The following is a 12,324-nucleotide window of genomic DNA, read 5'->3' on the forward strand; positions in this document are numbered from 1 at the left end:
TCAGAACCACCTGGGGTGCACAATAAAAATGCAGACTCCTGGGTCCCACCTCTGATCTACTGCATCAGATTTTTTAAAAGCTCCCCAAGCGTCTGCAATTCCCACCGTGCTCTTCCTCCATCTTTCCTTGTTCCTTAGTTTCCAATGGGCACATCTTTGTTGTGGACGAGGCTTATTACCTTACTGCTTTTACAAATGGGAGTCGAGCGAATGAACACTTTGCTTGTCTTAATGAGTTTGCTTTGTTTGTGTTATTCTCTTCCTTCCAAGTGAGTTTCCCTCCAGGAATGAACCCCCTGCTTTGCCTGTGTGTTTCAGGATGGAAGGAGGAGAGCTGTTTGATAGGGTGGTGGGAAATAAGCGCCTGAAAGAAGCTACATGCAAACTCTATTTTTACCAGATGCTCCTGGCTGTGCAGGTAAGAGAAGCCCTTGCTGCTTTTGAGAGTGTACTTTCTTTTAAGTGTTACTCTCCCAGTTAGGCAGAAGATGAGGGACCAGGGATAAAAACCCAGAGAACAGAGTGTGTGTGTGGGTTGTTCCATTCTTGGCAAAAACATCCTACCCCTTTGACTCAGATGAGAAAGCTCTTGCTGTGAGGCTTAAGAGAGTAAAAAAAAAACGAAGTTAAAGAAATAAACATATTCCCACATGGCCTCTCTTTAGCTTGGAGGTATTCCTGGAGGGGAAGGGATCTCTACTGCTGCCTGATCCCTGCAAAAATCCCCCTTACCTCAAGGGGGGAGCTGGGCAGGTATGAGGACAGATCACACCCCGTGGCACAGTGCTAGGGGTTTCTTACACATGTAGTATCTTGTTAACTGTAGCAGGCACGCGGGCAGGGCATGCTCTGCCTTCTCTTCAATATTCGGGGCAAGTGTTGGGTGGAGGAACAGCTGATGGCACCCTGCATGCTTCAGAGAACATCACCCTTTCTCAACCCAGATTTGGTTGTGGCGATTCCCTGCCAAGGCCTCTTCCCTTGAGAACATACTGTATGCAAGAGATGCAGTGACTGGGAGCAGCTCTTGCATTGGGTGAGGATTGAGGGAGATTTTCCAGGGGCTGGTCTACCTGGGTGCCCACCCTGGGGGCTTCACCAGATGAGTGGAGGTGTCTTGGAGGATTTTTCCTCTAGGCCAGAGGGATATCCAGAGAAAATTGAAGCGCATAAATACCTAACCAGTGCTTTACTCTCTTAATGGTTTGTTCCCAACCTTATATTATACCAAGAATATTAAGATGAATTGAGTACAGATCAGTGGATGTGGGAAACTTGTTTTTCCTAAAGAAATATGACTTAGTATATACAAATGAATACACAAAGAAATATCACCATTCTATTTCAGCCATAGTTTTCAAAGACTAATCTTTGCATCAAGGAATATGTTAACTCTGGGTGTTCAAACAGATAATCTACACATGTGTACTTTACAGAGTCCCTTTAAAAATATTCTCAGGGATGGAATAACCAAATGTACTATTTTGGTGGAATTTTTATAGTTTAAGATGGTCTCATAATATTTTATATCATCCATTTACATTTTTTTATTGAAATTGACATCTTCTGTTTCTGCCAATATGAAGGGATAGTTATTATTTTGAAGAGTGAAGTAAAATGTCTACTGTCATAAGTTGCCTTTTTCATTTTTCTACTTTTTTTTTTTGCGGTATGCGGGCCTTTCACTGTTGTGGCCTCTCCCGTTGCGGAGCACAGGCTCCGGATGCGCAGGCTCAGCGGCCATGGCTCACGGGCCTAGCCGCTCTGCAGCATGTGGGATCTTCCCATACCGGGGCACGAACCCGCGCCCCCTGCATCTGCAGGCGGATTCTCAACCACTGCGCCACCAGGGAAGCCCCATTTTTCTACTTTCTTAAAGAGTTTCTTACAAACAAATTTGTAAACACTAATCCATTTATCCAGTGGTTTTCTATGATTTGGGGGAATATGGTTGTGAGTAACATGGCTTACAGTTTCATCCAGCTGTAAAGTGTGTGTGTGTGTGTCTCTCTCTTTCTCTCTCTCTCTCTACTCACATACTACTCGATATATCTAAGGGTCATGCCTGTCTTTCTATGCAGTACCTTCACGAAAATGGCATTATACATCGGGACTTAAAGCCAGAGAATGTTCTACTCTCATCTCAAAAAGAGGACTGCCTTATAAAGGTAAGAAATGTATGTTTTATATGTGGCCAGTAGATTTCTGTTCAGAAACTTTTTAAATTCATCAAGTAAAAAGTAGGACCATAAAAAGGTAGAGAACTTGACCTTCCCACTTTTAGCAATTCTTTTAGAGATCAGATGGTATTGCTCCAATCCAGATGTAATGAGCATTTATTGAGCTCCATTGTGTATAAGCCACTTTCATCTTCAGAGGGAGGAAGTAGGGGTCTAGATGGGAGAAACACATCCCCTGTCTTCCTCTGTTTAAAACAGCACTTCCCAATCCTGGCTTCATTTTAGATTCCTCTGTTGATTTAAAAAAAAACCAAACAGGGCTTCCCTGGTGGCGCAGTGGTTGAGAGTCCGCCTGCCAATGCAGGGGACATGGGTTCGTGCCCCGGTCCAGGAAGATCCCACATGCCGCGGAGCGGCTGGGCCCGTGAGCCATGACCGCTGAGCCTGCGCGTCTGGAGCCTGTGCTCCGCAACGGGAGAGGCCACAACAGTGAGAGGCCCACGTACTGCAAAAAAAAAACCAAAAAAAACCACCCAAACAAACCGTGACACCAAGCCTACGCCTCAGAATCACTGTAGATGGCACCCAGGTGTAAATATTTTCCTCAGGCTCCTCGGGTATTCCAGTTTGCAGCCAAGGTTGAGAAACCGGGGTCTAAGGAGAACCAGGAATAACTAATTAGAATTCTAGAGTGTCTGTTTACGGTTATAAGCCTTTCGTAAGGTTACAGAAAACCCAGATCTAAGTTGAGGAAACCTGGGCCTTTAAGTTCCTTGGCTCAGGAATTTTCATTTAAGCAAAATTAAATAACTTGCAGAGTTTAAAATTACCTTACCAAAATATCAATGTGTAGATTCCAGATTAATGGCAGCATGAACCATAGGATAGGAACTGTTCTAATCTGCATGTCTTTTGGGACTGGCAGACTATGTTACTCTTTATTTTATGATGTCATTAAAAGTGATTCCCTTTTGTCCTTGCTTTAGATTACTGATTTTGGGCAGTCCAAGATTTTGGGGGAGACCTCTCTGATGAGAACCTTATGTGGTACCCCCACTTACCTGGCTCCTGAGGTTCTTAATTCTTTTGGGACTGCTGGATATAACCGTGCTGTGGACTGCTGGAGTTTAGGAGTTATTCTTTTCATTTGGTAAGAAAAAGTTTTCATCTCTTCAGACTCTGGTTGGAGGTATTTAGGTGAAATCAGCAATGTGTCCAGGTCGAGAGCTTGTGTTTAATTTAGGTCACTTATTTTGACCATCAATTTAAAGCAACACCTAATTTTTCATGATGCTGAAAAAGAAATCGATGTATCCATGAATGCCACTGAGAATGCCACTTGATTTCTTTTCCTTTCTCTCTCTACCAACATTAAGCCTTAGTGGGTATCCACCTTTCTCTGAGCATAAGACTCACGTGTCACTGAAGGATCAGATCACCAGTGGAAAATGCAACTTCATTCCTGAAGTCTGGTCAGAGGTCTCAGAGAAGGGTATGGATACGAAAGGGTTAAGAATTTGTGGTTTGCTAGAATGTGTGTGTGCCGTGGTGGGAATTTCTTTTCAAATTCTGTGATGTTTTCTCCTGTCAATCCTGTTCTTATTTTCTGTTGTTAGTTTTGCACCATTTGAGAGGCAAAGGAAATTATTAGGAACTTGGGCTCCAGAGCCAGGCTGATGTAGGCTCGTGTCCCGGGTCAGCTACTTCCTAGCTCTGTGACCTTAGGCAAGTTATTTAACATCTCTGGGTCTCCATTTCATTTATTTGTAAAAGGGGCACAATAAACCCCTACCTTAAGGGGTTTTGTGAGGGTTAAGTGTAATATGCTCACTGTGCCTGGTATCTATTTAAGTGTGCAAAATAATGGGTAACTTTTTAGTTACAAGGTCTCCTTTGAATTAGTAAGCACAGCAAGAGCTAAATGTAATTACTTTGTATTTTAGAATTTAAAAGGGTAACTTTGTAATTCTCAAAAGAAAAAGTAGAAAACTAAAACAATGTACCACAGATGATTGTGCTAAGTGTCACAGTGTCTAAGGAATAATATTGCAATATACAACCAGCCTCCACTTGTTGCTGGCCGTCAAGTTTTGTTTCTGCTCCTTTGTTTCAAGGAGCGAGCTCTCGCTGGCCGAGGAGCTCTCACCATCACTCTGTGGGTCTTGGAGAGAGTTGGCTGAACATCCTGAGTTTTAGAACTGGGGGAAGTTCATCTTTAATTAGTTGGAACTTGAGTCCAGCAAGGAGAGTAGGGATGGAGAGCTAAGAGGTTGTGATGTCTGAGCAGGGAGTGTTGGGGAGCATCATGGTCGTTCCTGGTGTTCTAGAGCACGTGGACAAATACAGAGTGGGGAGGATTAGGGGGCCATGCCTACTGATCACAATGACCTCAGCCCCTCTCTCCTCTTTCTGGATGTTGGCCTGTGATTCTGGCATACTCTAATTTTGTTGATTTAATGCCTTTATCCTTCTCACTGTGATTTGCCAAATTATCTTACTGCTTTAGCTCTGGACCTCGTCAAGAAGTTGTTGATAGTGGATCCAAAGGCACGTTTTACGACAGAAGAAGCTTTAAGACACCCGTGGCTTCAGGTGTGTATGGGGTAGTGCCTGCCAGCCTAAAATACCCGGGCAGCCCTGAACGGTGCCTGAGAGATGGGGAAGAGGATGAAAACATACGTTTGCTTTGTTGGGTCTGTTTAATGCAATTTTTAAAGACTGAGGTTTAGGTGTGTCGGTATGTGTATGTTTGTCTGTGGGTCTGAGCGTGGGTGTGTCTCGTGTTTGTGTGCAACCTTTACAACTTGACCTGGATAGACAAGCTCACTTTATGGCCTGTCCTGGTTCCACTTGGCTTCCCTGTGTCTGCGGTTCAGTTGTGTTCCATTGTGCTCCTTTGAGAGATTGTTCTAGCTCCAAATTTCCACCCTAGCTATGTCCTTCTCTTCTCTCAAACACCGTACCCCAGACGGGCGGGATGGGCTGCGTTCCAGCCATCTTCAACCTTAGATCAGGGAAGCAGGGGTGGGAGGAGGGGAGCAGCCTCGCTGGGGTAGAATCTGGCTATTTCTGAAGCCCAAGTGATTGGGCATGAGGGGTCCCACTTCTCGTTCATGGTGAGTCAGCATGCCGTTAGCAGATTGTCACCTGTGCCTTTCAAGTCTGCATTTCCTCTGTGTCCCTGCTGGGGGTTGTGGCTGCCATTAGATTATGTACTGATCTCATTCGAGCTGCCAGGGTTGGAAGTCCTTAGTGGCTTTGGTGGGCTAGTCTTTGGTGTTAGAATTCACTATGGCCTCGGGCAGGCTTTTTGATGGATGCCAGGTCTTCTGTTAAGTGGAGTTCCTTTTAGCACAGCCATATGCCTTTCTGTTAACTTTCATTTGGTCTCTGTTTCCTGTGGGGATGGGGGACTTAACCAGGTTGTTTGAGCTGGAAGCTCACATACTGTGGGAATTTCTAGTCCAGGAACTCCTTGGGCCATCTAGTCTCAGCACTGTGCTTCTGGAGCTCTGGGAAGAGTGTCCTCGTTCTTTCTCTCTTCCAGCCCTCCACACCGAACAGTTCTGCTCAGGCCAGCTCAGGTTGAGAACGAGAAATCCTTACAAGAAACAAAAAGTAGATATATGTGTTTGGGATGTTGCCCTGGAAACAGCAGTCCCTCCAGAAAAAAATCTGTCAGATGATTTAGCACTTAATAGACCACACAGATTTGAAACTGCAGGACCCTAGAGAAAAGGAATTTGGAAATAAAGGGTGCCTTTGCATGTGGGGACTTAATTTTGATGAAAAAGAAAACATTCCTCTTGGCTCTTTTCATGGGCCTTAATAGGGAAACTCTTGGGGGCCAGATATGGAGGTAGAGGAGCTGTGTTAATCTTGAAGAAAACAGAGCTTACCAGTTAGGCCTGGGAACAGGGTTTACATCTGCCCAAAATGTACAAACAAGCATAGCCTATTTTTCTTGTACTTTTTGTCTCAAAATTGTTAACAACTAAGGAAAAGGTGAAATTCAACCCTGCCACAGGGGTCTCACTTGAATACTCTTTTGTCCACATTTTATTTTTGCAGCAGAAGGCGGAGTGAACATTCAGTGAGGACGAGGATGCCAAGTGCCCACAAAAATCACCTGCTGGTGACAGTTTAGGTTTCATTTTGGGAAAATTCAGTGTTTTTGAGGAAACTAAATGGTTTTACGGGTCTGGCACTGGACTGAGTGTTTGGAATGTGAATTCTGATCTCTTTTTTTGTTATTAACAGTGTCCAATTTTGAGCGCATCCCTTATACCCACCTTTGACCTCATGTTCACTTCTTTTTTTTTTTTTAAATTAATTTATTTATTTTTGGCTGCGTTGAGTCTTTGTTGCTGTGCGTGGGTTTTCTCTAGCTGCGGCGAGAGGGGGCTACTCTTCATTGTGGTGCGAGGGCTTCTCATTGCAGTGGCTTCTCTTGTTGCGGAGCCCGGGCTCTAGGCACGCGGGCTTCAGTAGTTGTGGCATGCGGGCTCAGTAGTTGTGGCTCGCAGGCTCTAGAGTGCAGGCTTAGTAGCTGTGGTGCACGGGCTTAGTTGCTCCGCGGCATGTGGGATCTTCCTGGACAAGGGCATGCACCCATGTCCCCTGCACTGGCAGGCGGATTCCTAACCACTCTGCCACCATGGAAGTCCATGTTTACTTCTTGAAATAGAGGATTTTTTCCTGCTTAACTTGGAGGCATATTACAATGTCACATTTTTGAATAGATTGTAGACATCTCAAAGGAAGGGTATTTACAGATACACATTCTATCTGTGGTATGTAATGATCTCCTTTTTCAGATTACTGCTTACCGATGACTCTTTTTATTTTCATTTCTGGCTGTGCCATGGCTTGTGGGAACTTAGTTCTCCAACCAGGTACTGAATGCGGGCCCCAGCAGTGAAAGCACTGAGTCCTAACCACTTGACTGCCAGGGAATTCCCAACTGATGACTTCTTTTAAATACAGGCTTAAATAGGCTTGTGGTCATTTCTGTTTGGCTGCATGGTTTCATCTCTTCACGCATTCATTCATGCTTTCAGAGGACAGGTAAGGAGCTCATGTGTCAAGCACTGTTAGGCACTGTGGATACACAGTCCAGGTGGCGGCCAACCCTGACTACAGAGCAGTGAGCTACATGTGGTAATAGGGGTAGGCACAGAGTATGGAGGATCCCCAGGATGAGGACTGCCCACAGGGCTTCTGGTACCCACAAGTTCACACGGTGTGGAGACTGTCTAAGGGCAGGGTGGCCTGGGGATGACATAGCAGTATTACTTTGCTCAGGCTGCCATAACAGAGTACCACTGACTGGGTGGTTTAAACAATAGAAATTTATTTTCTCACAATTCTGGAGGCTGGAAGTCCAATTTCAAAGTGCCAGCAGGTTTGGTTTCTCCTGAGGCCTCTTTCATTGCCCTTCAGGTGGCTGCCTTCTCTGTGTGTCTTCACTTGGTCTTTTCTCTGTGTGCTTACATCCCTGGTGTCTTCTTCTTTTCTTATGAGAACATCAGCTATAATGGATTAAGGCCCCACCCTAAGAGCCCAATTTAAACAAAAAATTTATTATATTTAAGTATGGTTGCTTTACAATGTTGTGTTGGGCTTCCCTGGTGGCACAGTGGTTAAGAATCCACCTGCCAATGCAGGGGACATGGGTTCGAGCCCTGGTCCGGGAAGATCCCACATGCCACGGAGCAACTAAGCCTGTGCACCACAACTACTGAGCCTGCGCTCTAGAGCCTGTGAGCCACAACTACTGAGCCCGTGAGCCACAACTGCTGAAGCCCGTGCGCCTAGAGCCCGTGCTCCATCAGAAGCCACCGCAATGAGAAGCCCACCCACCACAACGAAGAGTAGCTCCTGGTCGCTGCAACTAGAGAAAGCCCGTGCACAGCAACAAAGACCCAATGCAGCCAAAAGTAAATAAATAAATAAATTTATATTTAAAAAAAATGTGTTCATTTCTGCTGTACAGCAAAGTGATTCAGTTATATATATGTATACATTCTTTTTCATATTATTTTCCATTATGGTTTATCACAGGATATTGAATATGGTTCCCTGTGCTATACAGTAGAACCTTGTTGTTTATCCATTCTCCATATAATAGTTTGCATCTGCTAATCCCAAATTCCCAGTCCATCCCTCTCCCACCCCTACTCCCCCTTGGCAACCACGAGTCTGTTCTTCATGTCTGTGAGTCTGTTTCTGTTTCATAGATAAGTTGATTTGTGTTATATTTTAGATTCCACATATAAGTGATATCATATTATAATCTCTAGGTCCATCCATGTTGCTGCAAATGGCATTATTTCATTCTTTTTTATGGCTGAGTAGTATTCCATTGTATGTATGCACCACATCTTTATCCATTCATCTGTCGATGGACATTTAGGTTGTTTGGCTATTGTAAATAGTGCTGCTATGAATATACGGGTGCATGTGTCTTTTTGAATTATAGTTTTTTTTTTTTTTTGCTGTACTTGGGCCTCTCACTGTTGTGGCCTCCCCCGTTGCGGAGCACAAGCTCCGGACGCGCAGGCTCAGCGGCCATGGCTCACGGGCCCAGCCGCTCCGCGGCACGTGGGACCTTCCTGGACCGGGGCACGAACCCATGTCCCCTGCATCGGCAGGCGAACTCTCAACCACTGCACCACCAGGGAAGCCCCTGAATTATAGTTTTGTCCAGATATATGCCCAGGAGTGGGATTGCTGGATCATATGGCAACTATTTTTAGTTTTTTGAGGAACCTGCATACTGTTTTTCCATAGTGGCTGCACCAATTTACATTCCTACCAACAGTGTAGGAGGGTTCCCTTTTCTCCAAATCCTCTCCAGCATTTTTAATTTGTAGACTTTTTAACGATGGCCATTTTGACCAGTGTGAAGTGGCACCTCATTGTAATTTTGATTTGCATCCCTCTAGTAATTAGCGATGTTGAGCATCTTTTCAGGTGCCTGTTGGCCATCTGTATGTCTTCTTTGGAGAAATGTCTTTTTAGGTCTTCTGCCCATTTTTTGATTGGGTTGTTTGATTTTTTTTGTTATTGAGCTGTATGAGCTGTTTATGTATTTTGGAAATTAAGCCCTTGTTGCTCGAATCATTTGCAAATATTTTCTCCCAATCTGTAGGCTGTCCTTTGGTTTTGTTTGTAACTACAAACAAAACCTTTGCTGTACAAAAGCTTGTAAGTTTGATAAGGTCCCATCTGTTTACTTTTGCTTTTATTTCTATTGCCTTGGGAGGCTGACCTAAGAAAACAATGGTACGATTTATGTCAGAATGTTTTGCCTATATTCTCTTCTAGGAGTTTTATGGTGTCATGTCTTATATTTAAGCTAAGAGCCTCATTTTAACTTAATTATCTGTTTGAAGGCCCTGTCTCCAAATACAGTCACAATTCTGGGGGTTGGGTTTCAACATATAAATGGGGTCTGGGGGGGGCACAATTCAGTCATAACTCACACAGTTCAGCCATGACAATCACAATTCAGTTGCCACAGCGACGGGGGAATAGCATTTTCAACATTGGTTGGGTCCCTCTGATATGGAGGCCCCTGTGCTTATTACAGTGCCTGGCATCTAAGCGTCCTCAACTGTTCACTGAATGAATGAGGGAGGTGGGTGGGCAGGGAGGCACAGAGGGCATTTCTGGCGGAGGCTGTAAGCAGGTGTAGGAGGAAATAAGGAATGGACCTTTGAGAGTGGCCTTGCTGAGAAGTGAGATCCTAGAGGACAGTGTGGAGTGGAATCCAGATGAACTTGGCACTTGGGCAGTGGGGAGCTACACTGAATGATGCAATAAACAGTGATGGAAGCAGGTGATTCTAGCTACTAGATGTAGAACAGGTGAATTCATCCTCGAGCACTAATTTTTCTATATCCATCAAATTGCTGAATATTGAAGGCCTTCACTCCTAGGTCCTTTCTCCGCACCCACCATGGTGCACTTGGCGTAGTGGGAGGAGTGGAGCGGGGGTTGGATGGAAAAGTACATGAGGATTTGGAAGTGGGCTGCTCTGGGTCTGTATTCTGCACATGCTACTTGTGAGTGGCTGAGCTCAGCTTTCAGCTGGCCCCAAAGCCCAAGTCCTAGTCCTGGGTGTTTCACCTTTCTGAAGGTAGGGAGGGCTGTCACCTCTCAGGGCTCCCAGATGCAGAAGTGAGCCCTGCAGAAGTGATTATTCATGGAGGTGGGCAGGAGTTTTCTGTGTACCCTGCCCCACCCCTCATTTCCCTCTCCAGCAGCAAGAAACACCTGTTCACTTTTTTTTCTCATTAGCTCTGGGATATTGTGGGCTTGAAGTCCTTCTGGCAACTTGTGCAGTGCTTGCTGCGTGAATTTTCCTCGGGTGCAGGGTTGCTTTGTTAGGGTGGCCCTGGTAACTGGTCTCATTGTTGGCAGTGGGAGGGGGGACCTCCTGGAAAGATCTGGGGAGCAGCATGGAGCCAACCCCAGCCTTTGACCTCCTGATGGCCATCTCTCAGGATCTGGGATGCTGGCTCTGAAAGATTGACTGCTAAGGTCTATGGTTCTCTCTGACCCACCTGGAGTTTTGTTTGTTTTGTTTTGTTTTTTGCAAAATAAAATTTATTTGCTAATGAAATTAAAATATAGTGAAAACCAAGAAAATGCTCTTTCAGAAGATTTTATCATATTTCAGCTATATTCTATTGATAATAATTACTTCTATTTTTATTATTTGTATATCACCTTTCGGTTTACCAAGTCCTTAATAATTCTCTCCTACCTTAACACTAGTCAAAACACTTGAAACCATTTGAAATAGTTTGATGGGGCTTTGCGACATAGTGTAATGCATTTTCTACCACAGATTTTCAAGGATCATATAATGAAAATAAATTTATATGACAGGTTTGGATAAGCAGCTATTTCTTTGCTCCCTTGTTTTCACAGATGAAATTATGTAATTCCGTAAGTATATTTTAGTCAACCAATCCTTTTGTTACATAGTTATATAATGGAAAGGTGACAGTTGCTCATTATGTTTTAGTCAGTCTACTAGTAGTAGACATTCACCCGGAGCTCTTAAGCGTATGGGTTTGGTTCAGCCAGTGTTGACTGAGCACCGACTGCTGATTAGACTTTTCCCTTTTCTCCACATTCATCTCCATCTTAGCCTACTTCCCTGTTTCCAGGGGCATCCTAGCCCTGCCTTTCAGGAGCTTTCTTTCCCTCATTCACAGCCTACTTATATTTTTCATTTCTTCACAGGATGAGGACATGAAGAGAAAATTTAAGAATTTGCTTTTTGAAGAAGAAAAGTTGATGACTCTGCCCCAGGTTCCCGCCCAGGTATTCTGGATCATGGTCATTAAATGTAGGCTAAGTTTGAAGAGTCAAATGAGTGGAGGATAAGGAGTTTGAATAGTCTCTTTAGCAGTGATTGCTTAACATTTTTTTGGTAAGGAATAATGTAGTAGATACTTTGTTTCAGCTTGATCTGCTCTGGCACCTTTAGAAGATTTAATAATGAAGACCATGTTTAATGCATTAGAGAAACACAGCTAGGGGTTATTTAGGAAGTCTCCTGTAAGGCAAGATTGGAAGACTTATTAGAGGCTCAGATTTAAATTTGCTGAAAAATTTAAAATTTGGGGGAGTGGTTGATGATTTCTGATTATAATCTTATTCCTCTAAAGTTCTTTGTAGGTATCAGTTAATATCTGTTCATTCCTGTCCTGCCTTCTTTTGGTAACACTCCTCTTCCTACTGCTCCCTTGCAATTTTATAAATGGGGAAACAAAGACACAAAAAAGATTGTCTTCCCACAAAAGAGCAAGACTTGAGGCTCCCTGGGAGAGGTATTGTGGTCCCTTTACATTTCCTAATTTAGAAGACAACCAAGAGGAGGCTGGTTATGCTTCTTACTTTGAATAGACATCATTGAGTGGTTGGAAGCCCCAAGGGAGAGAAATGTCAGTCCGATAAGGGTGTCTGAGTTTGGGAGGGGTGTGGTGGGGATTCAGAGTCAATGAGGACAACCAGTATTCTTGGTCCTAGGAGTTTCACATGAAAGGCTCCAAGTTTACTGGAAGTATATAGGGAAACTTTGGTAAATTGTAACCAAGCCAGAGGTTTTCTTTGAACATCTCTCTCT

The 12,324-nt window shown here is 44.1% G+C and overlaps 1 protein-coding gene across 2 annotated transcripts in view; it reads left to right on the forward strand.

Moving 5' to 3' along the window:
- CHEK2 (checkpoint kinase 2) overlaps positions 1-12,199 on the forward strand; it is a 39,688-nt gene extending 27,489 nt beyond the window's left edge. The window contains exons 10-15 of one of the 2 annotated variants that reach the window (XM_060310032.1): positions 319-418; positions 2,082-2,168; positions 3,167-3,330; positions 3,557-3,672; positions 4,687-4,772; positions 11,439-12,199. In XM_060310032.1, the coding sequence (XP_060166015.1) occupies positions 319-418; positions 2,082-2,168; positions 3,167-3,330; positions 3,557-3,672; positions 4,687-4,772; positions 11,439-11,582 (697 nt within the window). In that variant the 3' untranslated portion in view covers positions 11,583-12,199. The remainder of the gene's footprint in view (positions 1-318; positions 419-2,081; positions 2,169-3,166; positions 3,331-3,556; positions 3,673-4,686; positions 4,773-11,438) is intronic. The other variant, XM_060310033.1, reaches the window with a different exon arrangement.
- The last annotated feature ends 125 nt before the right edge of the window (positions 12,200-12,324 follow it).

The sequence above is a fragment of the Globicephala melas genome, chromosome 13, assembly GCF_963455315.2.
Source record: "Globicephala melas chromosome 13, mGloMel1.2, whole genome shotgun sequence".
NCBI classification, from domain to species: domain Eukaryota; kingdom Metazoa; phylum Chordata; class Mammalia; order Artiodactyla; family Delphinidae; genus Globicephala; species Globicephala melas.